The sequence below is a fragment of the Schistocerca americana genome, chromosome X (genome assembly GCF_021461395.2).
Source record: "Schistocerca americana isolate TAMUIC-IGC-003095 chromosome X, iqSchAmer2.1, whole genome shotgun sequence".
Classification (NCBI taxonomy): Eukaryota; Metazoa; Arthropoda; class Insecta; order Orthoptera; family Acrididae; genus Schistocerca; species Schistocerca americana.
Window position 1 is genome coordinate 847315275 of NC_060130.1, and position 22196 is coordinate 847337470.

At 40.2% G+C, this 22196-nt stretch overlaps 1 protein-coding gene across 1 annotated transcript in view; it reads left to right on the top strand.

Moving 5' to 3' along the window:
• The window catches only part of LOC124556600 (E3 ubiquitin-protein ligase HERC2), an 832907-nt gene that overhangs the window by 500853 nt on the left and 309858 nt on the right, over positions 1-22196 (top strand). Inside the window, exons 50-54 of the mRNA XM_047130567.1 lie at positions 6813-7010; positions 7186-7347; positions 7472-7699; positions 7917-8078; positions 18033-18263. Coding sequence (XP_046986523.1) covers positions 6813-7010; positions 7186-7347; positions 7472-7699; positions 7917-8078; positions 18033-18263 — 981 coding nt within the window. The remainder of the gene's footprint in view (positions 1-6812; positions 7011-7185; positions 7348-7471; positions 7700-7916; positions 8079-18032; positions 18264-22196) is intronic.

The following is a 22196-nucleotide window of genomic DNA, read 5'->3' on the forward strand; positions in this document are numbered from 1 at the left end:
TATACACAGTTCAGCAATGCTCGACTCTAATTGGAGTGTTGGCTTCATATTGTCACAGGGTTGAGATTTCCATGTCTACTTTCATACTTAGCAGCTAAACTCACTGCAAAAATAAGTGTAACCTGTGTTCCTTCAGTAAAATATACCTAAGCATCAGCAAGTTATGTGAATTTAAATACTACCAATTGCAATGCAAATAATAATAATAATATTAATAATAATAAGTTTATGAAAAAATTTATGTATATTCTATTGGAGGAGTGATGCAGCCAACACCAAAGGTTTTAGATTATAATGAACTGATGGTTTAGTAACTTAGTTAAGCACAAGAATAGCTTAAAATGGTGGTCTTACAAATACTGTTTAACATTGAAATAAAATCACAGTGATATTCAGATGCAGTAAAGCTTGTGTGATTGTGAACTTAGTGTTAGTAGATTCCTCAATTATTATTTAAACATCATTGCTGTGTGAAAAAAACTGAGTCTCATTCCATTAACCAACTACAAAACATTCACCAGCTCATAAATATACAAAGTCCACTATGGTGATCAACGTACACGAAGTGATCAAAAGTATCCGGACACCTGGCTGCAAATGACTTACAAGTTCGTGGCTCCCTCCATCAGTAATGCTGGAATTCAGTATGGTGTTGGCTCACCCTTAGCCTTGATGACAGCTTCCACTCTTACAGGCATATGTTCAGTCAGGTTCTGGAAGGTTTCTTGGGGAATGGTACCCCATTCTTCACAGACTGCTGCACTGAATAGAGGTACTAATGTCAGCTGGTGAGGCCTGGCATGAAGTTGGCATTCTAAAACATCCCAAAGGTGTTCTGTGCAGGCCAGTCCATTACAGGGATGTTATTGTCATGTAACCACTCTGCCACAGGCCATGCATTAAGAGTGGGTGCTCGATTGTGTTGAAAGATGCAGTCGCCATCCCCCAATTGTTCTTCAACAGTGGGAAGCAAGAAGGTGCTTAAAACATCAATGTAGGCCTGTTCTATGATAGTGCCACACAAAACAACAAGGGGTGCAACACCATAACACCACTGCCTCCGAATTTTACTGTTGACACTACTCACGCTGCCAGATGACGTTCACCTGGCATTCACCATACCCACACCCTGCCCTCTGATCGCCACATTGTGTACCATAATTTGTCACTCCACACAACATTTTCCACTGTTCAGTTGTCCAATGTTTATGTTCCTTACACCTATCGAGATGTCATTTGGCATTTACCGGTGTGATGTGTGGTTTATGAGCAGCCGCTCGACCATGAAATCCAAGTTTTCTCACCTCCTGCCTGTGGTGTCACCGCCAGACACCACACTTGCTAGGTGGTAGCTTTAAATCGGCCGCGGTCCATTAGCACATGTCGGACCCGCGTGTCGCCACTGTCAGGGATCGCAGACCGAGCGCCACCACAAGGCAGGTCTCGAGATATGGACTAGCACTTGCCCCAGTTGTACGGACAACGTAGCTAGCGACTACACTGACGAAGCCTCGCTCATTAGCTGAGCCAATAGTTAGAATAGCCTTCAGCTAAGTCAATGGCTACGACCTAGCAAGGCGCCATTAGTAACATTGCATGTATCTAAAGAGTCTCACTTGTATCGCCACAATCTCCAGATGTACCAAAAGGATGGATTAAAGTTAAGTATTCCAGAATATACGTACTTTTCTTTATAGCATTCATTACGTATCCTGTTTCAGACCTCACGCCCTCCTGTTTTAACTTAGCGCATGCCTGTCGGCTTCCTCTCATTGTGTCTAGGCTGTCTTGTCTAGACACAACACTGCCTATCTGTCATAGTACTTGTAGTGGATCCTGATGCAGTTTGGAATTCCTGTGTGATGGTCTGGATAGATGTCTGCCTATTACACGTTACGATCCTCTTCAACTGTCACCGGTCTCTGTCAGTCAACAGACGAGGTCAGCCTGTACGTTTTTGTGCTGTACATGTCTCTTCATGTTTCCACTTCACTATCACAGTGGAAACAGTGGGACTAAGGATGTTTAGGAGTGTGGAAATCTCGCGTACAGATGTATGACACCCAGTCACCAGATAACGTTCAAAGTCCATGAGTTCTGCGGAGTGCCCCATTCAGCTCTCTCACGATGTCGAATGACTACTGAGGTCGCTGATATGGAGTACCTGGCAGTAGGTGGCAGCACAATGCACCTGATATGAGAAATATATGTTTTTGGGGGTGTCCAGATACTTTTGATCACATAGTAGTGTACCAAATTCGTATAACCAAATGTAGGTTGCCGTAATCCGTTTGATAATACTTCCAGATTTGCAGTCATAAATAATCAGTGTTCAACACTGCGCATTGACTAACGTTTGCGGAATGTTAAATTTCAGGCTGGCTTACTGATTCTAAGTCCCATTTGACTCAAAATTTTTCTAAGTGCTAACGTATATTAAAGTATTTGAGTGGATGTTTGCTGCTCGAAAACTATCACTTTACAATTCCAAAAGTACGCTAGCAATAGCTGAGCGTACACTTTACCTACAAGACCAATCCACGCAACATGGCTGCCCAACTCAGAATGACCAGGAGCTGCCATTTGTGTGCCCTAATAAGCCTTCTATTTAGGCAGCAAAATTGAAAATGAACAAAAAATTCAGAAAATGGGCCACCATTTAAAATATACACAATTGCCATATACAACATGTATTTTGAATGAAAGGTCTTTCTCTTCTGGTCGCTCTCAGGCCATACACATAATCCTATGTCTAATAATTTATCCACAAGTAAATAAAACATGAAATTTATACACTCCTGGAAATTGAAATAAGAACACCGTGAATTCATTGTCCCAGGAAGGGGAAACTTTATTGACACATTCCTGGGGTCAGATACATCACATGATCACACTGACAGAACCACAGGCACATAGACACAGGCAACAGAGCATGCACAATGTCGGCACTAGTACAGTGTATATCCACCTTTCGCAGCAATGCAGGCTGCTATTTTCCCATGGAGACGATCGTAGAGATGCTGGATGTAGTCCTGTGGAACGGCTTGCCATGCCATTTCCACCTGGCGCCTCAGTTGGACCAGCGTTCGTGCTGGACGTGCAGACCGCGTGAGACGACGCTTCATCCAGTCCCAAACATGCTCAATGGGGGACAGATCCGGAGATCTTGCTGGCCAGGGTAGTTGACTTACACCTTCCAGAGCACGTTGGGTGGCACGGGATACATGCGGACGTGCATTGTCCTGTTGGAACAGCAAGTTCCCTTGCCGGTCTAGGAATGGCAGAACGATGGGTTCGATGACGGTTTGGATGTACCGTGCACTATTCAGTGTCCCCTCGACGATCACCAGTGGTGTACGGCCAGTGTAGGAGATCGCTCCCCACACCATGATGCCGGGTGTTGGCCCTGTGTGCCTCGGTCGTATGCAGTCCTGATTGTGGCGCTCACCTGCACGGCGCCAAACACGCATACGACCATTATTGGCACCAAGGCAGAAGCGACTCTCATCGCTGAAGACGACACGTCTCCATTCGTCCCTCCATTCACGCCTGTCGCGACACCACTGGAGGCGGGCTGCACGATGTTGGGGCGTGAGCGGAAGACGGCCTAACGGTGTGCGGGACCGTAGCACAGCTTCATGGAGACGGTTGCGAATGGTCCTCGCCGATACCCCAGGAGCAACAGTGTCCCTAATTTGCTGGGAAGTGGCGGTGCGGTCCCCTACGGCACTGCGTAGGATCCTACAGTCTTGGCGTGCATCCGTGCGTCGCTGCGGTCCGGTCCCAGGTCGACGGGCACGTGCACCTTCCGCCGACCACTGGCGACAACATCGATGTACTGTGGAGACCTCATGCCCCACGTGTTGAGCAATTCGGCGGTACGTCCACCCGGCCTCCCGCATGCCCACTATACGCCCTCGCTCAAAGTCCGTCAACTGCACATACGGTTCACGTCCACGCTGTCGCGGCATGCTACCAGTGTTAAAGACTGCGATGGAGCTCCGTATGCCACGGCAAACTGGCTGACACTGACGGTGGCGGTGCACAAATGCTGCGCAGCTAGCCCCATTCGACGGCCTACACCGCGGTTCCTGGTGTGTCCGCTGTGCCGTGCGTGTGATCATTGCTTGTACAGCCCCCTCGCAGTGTCCGGAGCAAGTATGGTGGGTCTGACACACCGGTGTCAATGTGTTCTTTTTTCCATTTCCAGGAGTGTACATATGTACTTACAATAATTGATCAAAAAAGTCCATCCCCAGCAGCTGAGTAGTCAGTGCGACAGAATGTCAATCCTAAGGGCCTGGGTTCGATTCCCGGCTGGGTTGGAGATTTTCTCCGCTCAGGGACTGGGTGTTGTGTTGTCCTAATCATCATCACTTCATCCCCATCAATGCGCAAGTCACCAAAGTGGCATCAAATCAAAAGACTTGCTCCCAGCGAACTGTCTACCGAGCAGGAGGCCCTAGTCACACTATCAAATAGTTGTTAAAACATGCTAAAAAATAAAGGTGGCCTGTTCAGAAGAAGTGTCTCTTTGTGCTCTATTCAATGGTTGTATCAAATATTATATTTAAATTTCCGCTTGATAAGAGTCTTTACTAAAGGTCAAATTAGTACCTAATTAAGTGAACTGGAAATCTCGTAATAATCTGTACATATGATGTACGGACACATGTGGTGAGGTACAAGGAACGTCGTGCTGTGTTTGTGTTCTATCTAAGTGCTGAGAATACGATGATCTGGCTCATTTACACAATTAAAAATATATTAAATGCATAATAATTCAATAATTATATAGATGTGTTGCTTTCAGTGATGATAGATAGTGTCCTCTGCTGTCATTCAATACTTTGTTCATCCAAATTGCACAAAATGGCCAACTTAAGTTTTAAAGATTTTTATAAGAGTATACATTTGCTGTTATGTCAATCACTTCTGTAGTTTTATTTATATATTTAATGTCAACGTCTCAAAACATGCACCTCAGTGCCATGATTACTCTGACTTGATTGGATTTGCTATACGTCAAAACTGTGAATTATTGTTTAATTTTAAAGTATTTCTAGGCAGCCCTAGTCCTCCATATTGTGATTACCGTTATCTTTTAGAGCCAGCCCCATCATCCACATGCTGTCCAAATGGCTAATTTCCTCCCTCAACTCCAGAATCCTGGGGAAAAATCACCAACTACTTGTTAAAGACCACCCGCTTACAAGTGATCATGTAGTTACTGAAAATGGGCCAACCAGCTGCGATAACTTTGGCCCGTCATCCAGGACAAAACTTATAGCTGTAAGGTTCCATAAACTTCAGAGACCAAAATCTGGGAATGGCGAAGGCTTGTGGAAGTGAGCTTACAGTGATTCCACACCAAAAAGTCAGTTTGGATGTTGTCAGTGTGTGCGACTCCTGGCACAGTGAGATTAGTGAGCCACAATTATGATCATAGCATTTGCGACAAGGCATGTCAATCAGATAGCTCGAAAGCTGAAATTACAATGGAGGCATCTCAAAATACAGTGGTGGAAGGAAGCAACTCAAACCTGGATCTTTGTCCTAATGTAAAATTCACTGTTGAAAATGCCTTGCACATTCACTAAAACCGTAAGTTTCTCTCGAGTTCTTCTCCATATTATATTTTCCCCCAGAGGTACCAGTCCAGGAGCATGGTAGGAGCGCTTGTGTGAAGGTCCGAAGATATGAATATAAACATATGAAACTTTTAGTTTGCTCATGGTGTGTGCTCGAGCAATGCTATTGATAACGCGCTACCTGCTAGTCAGGGATTTGAGTGCAAGTCACAATGTGGTACGAGGTTTTAATTTGTCACAAATGTTCATAGCAGGTAAATAATAAAATGTGCCATATCTGAATATACTGTGCTTTTTGAAGTTCAAAACAGTTTCATTTGTATAACTTTCAGAAATAGTGTTACCTTCACTTGTGTTAGCCATAAGACATCATTAGCAAAAATTAGTTTTGCTTTGTGTTTCAAGTGAAGTAGGATGCCATTTTGGTATAAGCAGAGCAGTAAAACAGTCATGTTCATACTTGAGATGTACCTTTTTCAGTAGCTTCTTATATTAATGAGGTAGGTTTTTGTGAATTAGTAGTGTGACATTCATATAATATACTACTACTCCTTCCATTATCTTAAATAAGAAGTCAACCACTCATATTGTGCTCTTTAACTAATAAAACTGTAACTTTTGTAACCTGAACTTATGATTTAATCAAACACCAAGGATAAAACAGAGAAAATTCCCGATACTGCCATTTTACAGTTTTTTTATTTAGTTATGCTGTTAATTACTTTAAATACCTATTACTTTGAACATGCTCATATGAAATCCACATCATTACTGTGTATTTCAGTACAGCAATTGCATAACCTAAGTAAATTATCTGTCATGTATTTTAGCAAGATAATTTACCATTACCAAGTACATAGCCTTCTGAAACATTTTAAATAATTATGTAAATAAAGAGACAGTGCAGTAGCCATTAACATCTGACAATGCCATACATCATGTTGTTTGTAAAAATTGTCCTAAATTCTAAACAAAAACAATACATACCTTATGCTTACGATTTTTTAATACAATCTTGGGAATGCTATTGACTGTGATAAAGTTATGTTTAAATAGATCTGACAGTTTTCCATGATGAATATAGGGAGGGAGTTCAGTTTCGTTAATGTTCTTGATATTGTATTTCTGTCATTTAAATATAATTATTATTTTCTATATTAATAGGATAAACAGTTATGGTTAACTTATTTTTTTTTTGCAATTTTTCATTCTTTGTTACAGCACTGGATCAGGTTAGAAATGCAACCCAATATTTTAATTGAGTCGTTGAAAATGGTGGTGGAAATGGCTGACAAAAGCTATATGCCTTCATTGGTTGTAGTGTCAGGAGGAGATACCTTCTTGTCCATGACAGAGCTAAATACAGTGAATATTCGTAACACAGATAGAATTGTTACTTTGTTGTCTCACTTGAAAGTTGTAAGTATCACGTAAGAGTAGTATATGATTGGATTGATTCTATACGAGAATTAAAGCACAATACAGTTTCTCATATTTTCAGTCTGTGTGCTTCACACCCATAATGTCATATAGCACATATCTACAGTTTTGTGTAACTGCATTTAATATATGCTATCTACTGTATGTATTTCAGTATTATGCATGCATTGAAATAGCAATCAAACAGTGCAGAAATGGTGGCATTGATTGCAAAATTCATGCATTAAATATCATTGGTAAAAGGGCTTCATCTAAAGGAAGTTCAACCAAATCAAGAAGTATGTCTTTCCTTGTATCAGACAGTGAAGAATTCCAGGTACATTAAAACTTCTTGTCTTACTTTTGTAGCTTCCATTACTCTTATGTTGTTTCGTATCTTGTCTGCATCATTACAGTAAAGCTTAAGTAAGTTACAAATCTCGTATTGTCCTGTTTTGCAGGATTCTAGAACCTTTACAGGTATAAACAGAAACCAGCAGGGCTACTCATCTTCAGCTGACCTGCAAACAAAAGTTTATGTTTGGGGCTTGAACGATAAGGACCAGCTTGGTGGTCTTGCTGGTTCTAAAGTCAAACTGCCAACATTCTCTGAAGCATTGTCTTCTCTCAAACCGATTCACATTGCTGGTGGTTCAAAGTCACTTTTTGTAGTTTCTCTAGATGGCAAGGTAAGAGAGAGAGAGAGAGAGAGAGAGAGAGAGAGAGAGTGTGTGTGTGTGTGTGTGTGTGTGTGTGTGTGTGTGTACTGTCTTTCCCATTACATTATGTTTTATAAAACAGAAACAGTACTTATCACTGTTATTTACAATAAAAAATTTACCAGGCTCAACAATGACTTTACAAGTTATATGTGGTCTTTCAGATCCTATTTTTAACTTGTTTCAGTTATATGCATGTGGTGAGGGTACAAATGGCCGACTGGGATTGGGACACACTGGCAATGTGTCTTCACCACGCCTCGTTACAGGACTCAGCCAATATGTTATCAAGAAGGTTGCTGTTCATTCTGGCGGTAAACATGCTATGGCTCTCACTCTTGATGGAAAGGTAGGGAACAAAGTAATGTAAGGTAACAACTGAACTATGTTTAATGTTATCATGATGTAACCTGATGTTTGAGTCTGTACAGTGTGCTATAGAATTAAAATCCTTATAATTTTTCTTTGTAATTATATTGTAATGCAATGTGTGCTGTAGCTCACATGGTAGGTGCCTAAAAAGTAGAGTCTGTTGCTTCCCAGGTGCCTCTCAACATAACTTTGGTTTTCTATTTCATGTCATAAAGAGGAACAGTTCTGCAAATCATTCAATTGTTGTGGTAAATGGGTAAAATATGCAATATTTAGGACATATCCCTGCAAAAGGAAATCACCATCTGTGAAATCAGGTGATTTGCTAGTCTCAAATATGCCCCACAAACCAAGTTCACAAGGAGATTTCCCACCCAGTAGTAACCATTCTCAGAATTACTGATTCATGTAGAAAACAACACTGTTGAAAAACCGTTCTTCACACAGTATCTGCCTGTCATGGAATACATCTGTAAACTTGTCTGTCTGATCTATGTTTTCAATGGTGTCCTGAAAGAACCCAGTCTTTCAAGGAATAAATGTAATTTAATGTGGATGAGTAGGTAAAACAAACCCAAACCCATAAAGTTTAAATACAGCATTAGTAGCCTGCTGGTTGAGATAGACAAGTCGTTTAAATATCTGGGTGTAACATTGCGAAGCAATATGAAATAGAACAAGCACGTGAGGATTGTGATAGGGAAGCTGAATCTTTTATGTTGGTTTATTGTGAGAATTTTAGGTAAGTGTGGTTCATGTGCAAAGGGGACTGCATACAGCATTCTACCTATTCTCGAGTACGGCTCAAGTGTTTGATAGCCATACCAGGTCAGATTAGAGAAAGACATTAAAGTAATTCAAAGGTGGCATACTAGGTTTGTTACCAATAGGCTTGAACAATGTGCAAATGTTACCTAGATGCTTTGGCAACATGTATGAGAACCCTGGGGGGAAGGCAATGTTCTTTTCGAGGAACACTATTGAGAAAATTTATAGAACTGGAATTTGAGGCTGACTACAGAACAATTCTAGTGCTGCCAACGTATGTTTTGCATAAGGACCATGAGGATAAGGTATGAGAAATTAGGCCTCATGTGGAGGCATATAGATAATTTTTTTCCCTCACTCTATTTGCAACTGGAATTGGAAAGGAAATGGTTAGGAATGGTCCAGAGTACCATTTGCCATACACCGTATGGTGCCTTGTGGAGTACAGATGTAGATGTACAGATGTAGATCCTGAAAGTTTGTGAGCTGATTTAGTCCATCTAGAAGTCACCTTTTGTCAGAATGGTCATAGTGCAAGACAGATTTGATGTGTGTTGCACCTTTGACCAACCTTGAATTGCACAAGTGCTGGTGATAACGAGGTGCCGGCAAAGCATACAACCTTTTTGCTTTATGCAGGTAGCATTTCCAACAAGACTGGTCATATTCTAAGGAAACATGATGTGAAATGTGTTTTTAGATCACCAGCTAAGGTTAATGCCCTTTTAGAATCTGCAAAGGTTGATCTTGGTTTGTGTAAAGTAGGTGGCTATCATATTCCTTACAGTTGTGGCATTTCATATCTTGGTCAGACTGTCTGGACTGTGGAGGATCCGTGTATTGAGAATAAATGTCACCCACAGTTACAACAGCCAACCAGATCTGCTATTGCAGAACATTGCCTTGGCAGTGGTCATCCTATGGAAAATGACAACACAGAGATTTTGGCATGCACTTCCAGCTATTGGGATAGTGTTAATAAGTAATCAGTTGGGTTTAAATTAACAAGTGACCTTATAAATAGAGTTACGCAACCATCAGTAATTTCTGGGGGTTTGTATGTGATTGTGTGGCGGCACCAGAGGGCCCCCCCCCCCCCCCCCCCCCCCCACCACCACCACCACCACCACCACCACCACCACCACACACACACACACACACACACACACACACACACACACACACACACACACAGAGAGAGAGAGAGAGAGAGAGAGAGAGAGAGAGAGAGAGAGAGAGAGAGAGAGATTGATTTCAGTATCTATTCTGTATACTGAGGTTTTAAATTTCCTTGCACACCTCTTTCTTGTTGCATCTGTGCACTGAAAATGACAGGGTGTTCACCTGTCAAAATATTGATGATACTTGAAAATGCCAGCTGATTGCATTCCTGTACGTTATTTGAACATATAAGAAGCTATTAAATAGTAATACTAGCTTATTTTAGCAGTTTATGAAAGGAATTGAGTAAGAAGATAGGTGAGTTTCTTGTGTCTTTTGAAGATTTTTGAACTTCTGACAAGAAAAACCCATCCAAATACCATACAACCATAGGGATAGAAAAGTATATGTGATTACCCAATAAAATTTGTGTCATGTAGAGTAAGTACGATGAAAGCAGACGGCAGATGGCACTTGCATAAAAGCTAATCACAAGTTTAAAAAGACTGAGAGAAGTAGATTTTTCTGAGATCAGCACATAAAAGTGTGTATGTGAAAGCTAATTGCAGATTGTAGCAGCTGTATCACCCAGAGCCACCAGCTTGCTGTGGAGCTCAGAAGTCAACACACACATGTGTACGCCTACACAATACATGTTGAAGGCCTCGGAGATTAACAAGGGTGCAGCAACACCACTATTGGATGCTTAAGACATGGAGAAAGGTTGTCTAGACTGTTGAGTCTGGGCAGGGTGGCAGGATACAAACGTGACACTGTTCAGTCTCGCATGGGAGATGATTGCAAGGGATGAAATGGGCCCCCTGATTCATCTGCATGTACCTTACTGGTAAATGATAAAAGAACTCAGTTGTCCATTCTTTTGCATATCTCTGTTCACATAAATTCCTCGGCAGATGACTTGTACATTCAACATCAAAATGCACTACTCCATTACTTCTGAACTGTGATACAATGGCCTGGGAACACTCCGTGAATATAAGGGAACTTTTGAGGCCTACCAAGTCACTTGGTCCCAGTCCCACTGAGCAGATCGAGAATGCCATCAAGTGACGTTCATGCTTCAAGCCAAATTTTGAAAGTAAATTACCATATTTACCTGATTATAAGTCAGAAAATACTGGGTCATCTTATATTTGCAGATTAAACTATTGCTACTGAGTTTAACATTTTTACATAGTTTAATAGAGTATATAAAGGTTGTCTTAAATTTACAGATTAAGCTTTGGGTATTGAGATCACATGCATATTTATTTTGAACAATTTGGTAGTGCAGGGCTGGGCTAATGAGACTCTTGTTTGAACAGGCTCGAGATTTCCTGATACGTCAAAGCACTCGATACTGTATTGATGTTGCTCAACCACGTGACATTTGATTTGCGCAGTGCTGGTGCAAGAGATGCGTGAGAAACTATGAACTAGCCAGAGCAACAATCTATTGTACTGCTTACAATTTGACATTTTTGTGAAACACAGTAGGAAATAGCATTAAATTCTACCATCTTACAAACTCTTATTTGATTTGAACGGATTTGCAATAAAAGTTTTCATACATGTATGTATACCATATACAAACCTCAATGCTGCTTTTTAAGTAAAGGTAACGTTCAGAAGCGAAAGTGTTGCCCTTCAAAAAACATTACATGATTCTGAACCCGGATCAGTATTTTATTTGGTTATGAGAGACTTAAATGATTTACTAAGTGGGTTGCAAATGAGAATCTGTCACTGTTCACATATTAGTATACAAGGTGAAAATGTTACCAGCTTTTAATCAGCTGTAGATCATGATGGTGACATTTAGGTGAAACAAGAAGGAAAATTAATCTAGAATTAATTGTGTGACAAACAAAATAAATCATATTAAACTGAATTTAACTGTTATAATTAGAATAAATTACAGCGGCAAGAACTGTTGTGGCGATACTACCAACAGATGCCAGTAGTTCGCGGGATGAGTGAAAGTTCGAGAATGGACTGAATTGTGGTTGTGATCTTTTATTTCTGTGTTAGTTGTTGTTGTTACATAATATGTGACCTGCACCATTGAAGATAATGTCGTCTGTGTTTCACATTTGCTCAAGCACAGCACTATGGAGGAGTTTGAGGGGGAACAGTGATACCAGCTTGGCTGACAAATAGGGTGGGTGCAGGGAGTGGTGAGATGGTAGCAAATTACTTTGCGTTATCAACCATGGGAATCTACACCACATACCATACTTTGGCCTTTTATGAACATCTACCTTGTTTAACTGCAGTTTGCTTGAATCTGTTTATAGTCAGAATTGAATAGACTTTAAAATTGGACAAACATTCAATAATAATGTTCATTTCTGCAGGAGATGGTAAAAGAGCAGATGGGGCCAGTGGTGTACTTTAGTGTTTCATGCTGCAATGTTGTTGATACTCACCATGGCATTTGACAAGAACTAAAGGGGGCGTGTCAGCTGCTGGTTCTATGCAGCCTGGAGAGAGTGGTGGACAGACAATATGTATGGAAGTGACAGACATTGTAACATTCTCCAGTCAGCATAGAAGTGAAATCCAATACATACTTGGAAAACAAAAACAGCTGTGCTTTCAGGCCCCACCATAACCACAACCTCAGAAATCACAACATATTCAGAAAAAGGTGCTCAACATTTGTTACAATGAAGACATAAATTTCACAGCTGTGCTATTAGGATGATGATGATGATGATGGTTAAAAATAATGATGTAACAGATGTCAGGGTTAGTAAGCACAAAACATAGAAAACAATGGTCCACAAAGTCATGTAAATCATTTCTGGTCTTTGATGTCTCCTTGTATTATTAAAATGTAGATAATCATTAAATGGCATAATTCGGAATAGATATATTGTGAACTTCTGATTAGTCAGAATATGTTAAAAATAAATATTTTGCAAGGAGCCTCTTAAAAGATGAGCATCGCCATACATTCAGGGTCATCTTGTACTTGGGTAAATACAGTTCTAATCAGTCTACATTACTTGTTCTATAGACTGATAATATGGAGATCCAGAAATATGTTGAAGAAAACAGAAAAAATATGGTATTCGTATTTTACACAGATATTCATACACTTCAATTTAATGATCATCCTATGCTTCCCGAGTTTTATAAAATAATTCTTAGGCTATTATAGATAGAATGTTCAAAAAAAGGGTTTACGGCATTTGTCTACGCAGATGATGATAATTCCACTGAAGAGATGCTGAATTCAAATATTAGCTAGAACTCTCGTATGTGTCGTTATTAATAATGTGTACATAAGTTAGTATTGCCAAGAAATTTGTCTGTGTAATACTAAGAATAGAAGTAGTAAACCACTCATAGTACAACTGAGACTGTCAGCAGTAGACGGACATGTAAGATAGACTGAATTCACACACACACACACACACACACACACACACACACACACACACACATATTGTGGTGCCACTGTTGTCTTGATCCTGGTAGTGCAGCCCCTTCCTGGTTCTGTAGGCCATCAGGGTAAATGGTTACACTTACTCCTTCCATTGTTTTTATTCCACCTAAGACATTCCAGTTCCACATTAGATCTATCAGTGGATTAGAAGCAGTTGAACACCAGTACATCCTCCAATTTCTTCTTCAACTTTTTTGGGTTTCTGGCAGCATATTGAAAATATGTGAAATGTGAATAATATGCAGCACTTTTATTCCTAGCAATGAGTTATTGGTTGGAAAACAGGATCTATTATTTACAACAAATTCTATAAGGAATAAATACTTTATCAAAACTGGTAATTAGCATTTCTGGTTCTTTGGACAGGCTACTATGGGATGTTACTGAATTAGCACAACAAATGAACTTGCTTTTAGGTTTGAAAATTAGATTGACTTGAGAAACTACCTCAAAATAAGTAATCAAATAAAGTTTTGGAATAAAAGTAATCAAAGTATGCTACCTTTCATAATTTTGTGTCACCTGTGTGTGACAGCATTCAAATTTCAAATAAATATTTGTTCAGACTGTCAACAGCACTGTGGTATACTGTTACAACATACATTATTATCAAGTTTTTGTATCATTAATGTAATTTTATCAACCTCAGCTACATGTGTTTAATAATATTTTTACTGTTTCTCTTATATGGTATAATCGATTTATGAATAGTCATGAGTAAGCACTGATAGCAAATCACTTATGGGAAACACAATTTATCAGTCTTACTAGCGTTCAGAAACAGTGAACATTATAATATCAGCCATAGTAGAAATGTCTAAGTCATACTTTGGAAGTGAAAGTATATAAAACTTAGAGCTTTATACTAATAATAATAATAATAATAATAATAATAATAATAAACAAAATGTTTGTGAATAACACAGTCTTCTTTAGTGAAACGAAACATGCTCTTCCTGTCTCATTCTATCAATTTTTCTTCATAACACAATGTCTCAAACCCAATGCTCATAACATCCTAAATCAGAAATTATTGGACTGATATTTTCTCCTTTTAAGAGCAAAATATGTCTGTTAAAATTTAAATCTATGTCTGTGTTCAGCAAATCTCTGTGAAGTTCTCGGAAGAGGGTACTTTCTGTTGTACCACATATTAGGGTTTCTTCCCATTCCATTTGCTTGTGGAACATAGGGAGAATGATTGCTTTAATGCCTTTTAGACTGCTGTCAGTAGCCTTGTCTTGTCTTTGTGGTCCCTTCAAGACCACTTATGTGGGATTGTAGTATTATTTGTAGATGCCTCGTTTATTATTGATTTTTGAACTTTGTAAGTTGGTTGTCATAGAATAGTTGGCAATTAACCTTAAGCATCTACCAGTTCAGGTTTCTCAGAATCCTTCCATGATACTCTTTCATGGGCCAAACAGACCCGTGGGCCATTCCTGCTGCTCTTCTTTGTCTGTGTCCAATATCCCCTGTTAGTCCTGTTTAGTATGGCTCCCACACACTTGAACAATATTGTAGAATAGCTCACATAAGTGTTTATAAGCAATGTACTTGTTATCCTACCAATGAACCAAAGTCTGCCATGCACTTTACCTCCAACTTGCCCTACATGGTCATTCCAAACAATTATGTACAGAAACAGTTATGTACAGAAATTTACACTGATCAGCCAGAACATTGTGACCACATACCTAATAGCTGGTATATCTACCTTTGGCACAAATAACAGTGGTGATGCATCATGGCATGAAAGAAGTGAGTCCTTGGTAGGTTGCTGTACAGAGTTGGCACCAAATCTGCACACACACATCATCAGGTCCGATAAATTCCAATGGGGGTGGGAGGGGGATGAGCTCTGATGCTACGTTCAATCATATACCAGATATGGTAGATCGGGTTCTGATCTGGTGAGTTGGGGGGCCAGGACATCAATGGGAACTCGCCACTATGTTTCTCGAACCACTCCATCAAACACCTGGTCTTGTGACATGGCACATTATCTTGTTGAAAAATGCCACTGCATTTGGGAAACATGATTGTCATGAAGGGGTGTATTTGGTCTACAACCAGTGTTTGATACTTCTTGGCCATCATGGTGCCTTGCACGAGCTCCATTGGACCCATGGATGCCCAGATGAATGTTCCCCAGAGCAAAATAGAGACACTGCCAGCTAGCCTCCACCCTGCAGTACAGGTGTCAAGGAGCTGTTTTCCTGGAAGATGATGGATTCGTGCCCACCCATAAGCATGATGAAGAAGGTATCAGGATTCATCAGACCATTCAACACTCTGCCACTGTGCCAACGTCACTGCCGATACTCATATATCCTTTCAGTAGTAATTGACGATGTTGTGGTGTTAACATTGGCACATCGGCTGTGGAGGCCCATCATTAGGAGTGCTGGGTGCACTGTGTGTTCAGACACACGTGCACTCTGCCCAGTTCCACCACAGTTTGCTGCCTGTCCTGGTTTACCAATCTGCCCAGCCTACGAGGTCCAACAACTGTAATGAGGGGTGACCACCCAATTCCATAATGTCTGGATGTTGTTTCACCTTGGTTTTGCCACATGTTGAAGACACCACAGCAGTCTTTAAACATGTGACAAGTCTTGCAGTTTCTGAGTTTCTCATGCTGAGCCTCCAGGCCATCACAATGCCCTTTGTCAAACTCAGATAGATCATGCACCTTTCCCATTCTACACACGGACACCACACTCACTGATACCATGCACCATGCTTGTGTCTGACTAGCATTCATTCCTCACCAGGTGATGCTGCTAACACCTGGGTGGGTTTATACTGATAGTATATCGGTGGTCATAATGTTCTGGCTGATCAGTGTGTATTAATTGATTCATTCCAGTTAGGACTCTCACTGATATTGTTGTCACTGGATACTATGTTTTCTTTTTGTATTTTGCGAAGTGCAAAGTTTTACCTTTCTGAACATTTAAAGCAAGTTGGGAGTTTTTGCACAACTTCGAAATCTTATCTGACGTGACAATATTTTGCAGATTTTTTCAGGCAATACTTCACAATAGAAATTAAGAGGCAAATGATATGGCAAGTTGTGTTGCCCACTTTTGTGAACATAGCTTGTCATTTTGACATTAATTTTGATAGAAATCTCCAGCAAGTGGAATATATACTGTGTGTTTTTTTTATAAATATTATGATTTAAATAGGTACTGAAGGTTGTTCAACAAGACATGCTTGGTTTGCACAGAACATGTGAAATCATGATTTTGATGTTTTCCTGTCTAATGAGAAACAATTTTGAGAGACAGCAAATAATTCTACACAGAATTTAAATTGTTTTGTGGCTTAAAATATATAAAAGAATTAGTGATATTATAATGTATATTTATATTTGTCTGATTTAGATTCAGCACCTACTGAATATTCTTCAAGCAGTATGATGTTCATACACTATTTCACAGTCAGTTTGTTTGTATTATCTAAAGAGAAAGAAGAAAGTATAAGTTTAAGTACACAGACAGGAAAAGAATGTACCAATCTAAATAACCTAAGAACTTTTTTTCCACAAAGCAGTTTTCTACTACACCAAGCAAGGGCATCTAAATATCCTGCAGCTCCCTTTTTTCATGACACATGATCCATTATTACTCCAGCAGCTAATTCCCATGAAAAATATTTTGGAACATGAATCCACCATAAATTTATAATGGTATCCAGCTGTAGCTTTAGATAAAGACTGCACAAACATATCACTGGTGCACTGATATGCACAGATAAGACTTCAAATCCTATCGTAAATCACTTCTGATAGGTCAGTAGTTGGAAACTGCACTTTCTTCTAAATACCACTCAAAACAAACTTTATTCTTTTAAATGTACATAAATTTATATCAGTTTGTTAGAAGTGTGGAAGTGTGCCTTTTCCCATGTCTGTTTAACAGAAGTAAGATGCTAATTTAAATCCTGCAACATTTGACATATGTACACCATGTGCATAGCATCACAGGTCAGTATATTTGCTCTGTGGGTTCTCACAATAACGTTTCTTCATATTGATGTTTCAAGCACTATAGTGAACTGGCATGTCTTCCTTTATATATGTCAGCTGTATTCTAAGTTTGAACATAAAATCTTTGTACATGATATTATACTCTTTTTCATATGTGTGTGTGTATGTTTGTATGTATGTATGCCACATTGTGGGTTCCACAGAGTGGCTAAGCATCAGCATATTCAAGACACAAATTTTGTATTGTTATAATATTATGATTTCCCTTCTAATTTGGAACTTGGTGCAGTATGCTGTATTCTCATTTAATACTAGTCACAGATAATTTTTGCTTTGAAAATATCTTAGATTAAAAACAACTCTTTGCAAATAATATTGATTGTAAACTGAACCACTTGATTTGGCTTGCTAAAGAAAATATTATTGATCCATTTATGTGTGTCAGAGTTGCCATCCTTTATATTTTATGTCCATGCTTTTTGCTTTAAGTTATACATTAATTTATTTTAGAAGTTTAGTGTCCTTATACTGCTTTGATTATCTTTATGTAGGTGTTCTCCTGGGGCGAAGGAGAAGATGGCAAACTAGGACATGGAAACAAACTGACATTGGACAAACCTCATCTCATTAAAAGGTTGAAATCAAAGAGAATCCGTGATATAGCATGTGGAAGCTCTCACAGTGCAGCGATAACTTCAAATGGAGAATTGTATACCTGGGGGTTAGGAGAATATGGTCGACTGGGACACGGAGATAATGTCACTCAGTTGAAACCAAAAGTGGTAAGTAAAATAAAAAACATGGATTACTGTCAATTCAGCATACTATACTTCCACTGATGTATAAAATATGAACATTTTTAAATAGACATGGAAGTAAAGGAATCATGGCATCAAGAGAAATGTGAATTGGTGAGTATCTTGTAGGTGTTTTCTAAATCTTAATGTTGTAGAAAAGTTCTGGTAGAGTATAAATACTTTTGGATTAGAGGAGACCACTCACTGAAAAGCAGGAGCATTGAGTCGCGCGCGCACACACACACACACACACACACACACACACACACACACACACACACACACACACACACCTGTACCCTGTAGCTTGGATGGAGCCAGCTGGTTTGCCGGCTAGGAATGTACTCAAAGTACCCTCCGCCACACACCATCAGGTGGTTAGCAGAGTATGGATTTAGATATATGTGGGAGGAGGGATGCAGGTACATGGGCTAGGCATTTGATGCATGGTTGCCATAGTCGGTGAGGAGTGGCTCATGAATTGAGAGTGGGTGATGAGATGGAGGAAGGGGAAACAGTTGGGAGGAGGGTGTGAGTGCAGTGGGTTAATGGAGATTGAGGGCAGGATGATTATGCAAATGGATGATGTGTTGTAAGGATAAATCCTATCTCCATATTTCAGAGAAGCTGATGGTGGAGGGAAGGACTAAATTGCTTGGGTTGTGAAGCAGCCATTGAAATTGAGCATGTTGTGCCCAGTTGCATGTTGTGTCACCATGTGGTCAACTTTGTTCTTGATAACAATTTGGCAGAGGCATTCGGGTGGACTGTGCTAGACTAGTCTGTGCAGTTGCAATGACCACTGTGTCCAGATGGCTCAATGGTCAGAGCATCTGCCCAGTAAGCAGGAGAAACAGTTTCAAATCCCAGTCCGACACACATTTTCAGCTTTTCCCATTGATATAAATCGATGCCCACTAGCAGCTACATGTTGTAAATCTTTTGTGTCTTGACTGCTAATTGCAGCCGGATCAAAATCGTGCCTGGTCTTTTGGACATGTCCAAAAGAACAGACACCCCACATATATTTAAGAATTTGTTCACTGATTCTAGAGTCTTACACATTCTGGGTGATAGTGTCACGTATCACAGCAGGACAGTAATATCTATCACATTCATGCTTAAACTTGCAATGCCTGGTCATGCCTTGTAAATCCACTGCCCACTGTTTTTTAGTTTGACGAGGCTGTCAACATAAATGAAAAAACTTGTAACGAGCAACAGCCATGTTCACTTGTTCATCAAAGTATGAAGGCAAGCTGAATAGTAATGCCTCCCAGTTTTTTCTGTGACAACTCTGAAAGCTTTTTAAATGAAACAAATGTTATGAACATTCTGTATCTGTATTCTTCATGTCTACATATTTATTTCTCAACATAGTCACCCTGGCGAAGAACACATTTCTCCCAATGAGAGACCAGTTTGTTGGTACAATCGCTGTAGAATTGACTTTGTTGATGGAACTACAACCTCATCTTTGCTTGCACTGCTCCATCACTGTCAAAGTGAAGGCCTCAAAGGTGTTCTTTAAGTTTTGGAAACAGATGAAAATCGGATGGGGCCAAGTGGGGACTGTTCGGAGGATAATCAATGACAGTGAAAGCAAGGCGTCAGATTGTTGCAGATGTCGCAATACTCATGTGTGGTTTGGCCTTGTCACACCAAAGGAGAAGGTGCTCCATGTGTGGTCAAACTCTTTGATTCAAAACTCAATTACAGCAAGCTGCTTCTTGTGCACCAACACAGTTTCACTACACACTACAATTCAGAGACCTCTAGTGTCAGAAGACTGTATATATGTAGACATGTCGAATAAAGATGTAGACTGTTGATAATGGTCGGCCGCGGTGGTCTCACAGTTCTAGGCGCGCAGTCCGGAACCGCGCGACTGCTACGGTCGCAGGTTCGAATCCTGCCTCAGGCATGGATGTGTGTGATGTCCTTAGGTTAGTTAGGTTTAAGTAGTACTAAGTTCTAGGGGACTGATGACCACAGCTGTTAAGTCCCATAGTGCTCAGAGCCATTTGAACCATTTTTTTTTTTTTTTTTTTTTTTTTTGTTGATAATGTTTGTTTTATTATAAAAGCTTTAAGAGCTTTCACATAAAAAATTGGAAGCATTGCTTTTCAGTATATTTTCAGTTTGTGGTGCCCCACAGCTCTCATATTTTTCAAAAATTTCATTTTTTCACCATGAACTGCTGATAAAAAATTTTTTATTTATAGAACCAATTTCAGTTGTATTACCATCACCAAAAGTATTCACAGCATCATGTTAGGTGAAATATAAAATTGTTATTGTCAGGTGCTAAAACCATGAATAAGACACTGTCATCACATCATAATATAAATTATGTCATCAGCCTACAAAAACAGTGCTAGGGACTGTACACATTTGTGTTAAAAATGTGCATTAACACTACAAAGTCATACCATGGAGAATCTCCCAGCAGCTCAAGGCAATAATACAAAATTTTTCAAATTACTTTTCAGCACACCCTATTATATGTCTACTGCAGCAATCGAGACCTCATAATCTACACTTTCAGAGTGGGCAGTGGGAAAACATTTACAAGCCAGCGTGTATACTGTGACACCTACTGCAGCCAAGAAGTGAGGTTTGCTATCAGTACTTGAATATGATATACAGTGAAATGGGTGTCGAGCTGAGCATCTTATTCAAACCAGTCTTCCTCCTGTGTGTCGAATGCCTGGAACTAGGGTACACAGACAGGTGATACTTGTGGCATGGCACTGCTTTCGGGGCAGTAAAAGCTGCCACTGAACCTCATTTCGAGTTGCATCTGTTGTGTCATCCTAGTTAGGAGCTGCTGTATTTGCTGGGCCTGCATCTGAATAGCTTGGCTCAAGACAGTTCCTGCTGTACACTGGCCATGATTCAACACAGAGTTGACACAGAAAGGCAACGAAATATCACAGGAGGTGTAAAGAATGTCTTGATTATAAATCGGAAACAATAATATGCAAAAAGCAGCCTCTGGATCAGAAAACAATGAAAATAGCAAGTTGCAGGTCAAAATGTTCTGAAATACAAGAAAGTTAGGAAACAAACAATGTGGTGCACAAGCATGACATGTGTTCAAGAATCTGCAGGAAATACACTATCTTTGTTGCTGTAGTGTTGCCATCAGCAAGGAACCAAGCCTAAAAAAATAGACAAATTAAAGACCAGCATGAGCTCCAGCATTGTTGTATGCTGTAGCATTGCAGGGGTTCTAGAGGCAGAAACCGAAGAATGATAGATACAACATCATTTACTTAACTCTAGAGTCCAGTAGTCACTGATAGAGAAAGAGGTAGCACACTCGCACGCTGATGTCACAAGACTGAAGCATTAATGGTAGCATGCCGTGACCTCTTATTCACTTCGATTCTGGCGCTGCCTGTCCCAGCTGGGGAGGGCATGTCCATTGTGGGGTCATCAGTTGGCAGCCATGTTTGATTTGTGGCTGTTTCTGGCACAGCGTTCGTAACATCTGATGCCAACCTGTGAATGATGAGGGGACACTCTGTCTTGGTGTCTGTTGCAAATGACACCACACCTAATCCATGTAGCCCCCTTCCAGCTGCTAGTCACCCACACCCAATCCTCCCCTCTACCTCCTGCCTCCCTCCCCCTCTAACACACCACACCTAACACTACCCCACCACAACCTCGTTCACCTAATGAAATGCAGCACTGACACCGTTCATCCATCCGGCACCATATAGGTGTGGGTATTCTTTTGTGTGTGTGTGTGTGTGTGTGTGTGTGTGTGTGTGTGTGTGTGTCAATGCGTGCACATGCTTCTGGGGGGAAGGGGGGGGGGGGGGGGGGGGGGGGAGCATGTATTTTACTCTAGCACGAAAAATGATTACTCCAAAAGCTGGGAAGTTTTATTTTTTATGTACAGGCTTG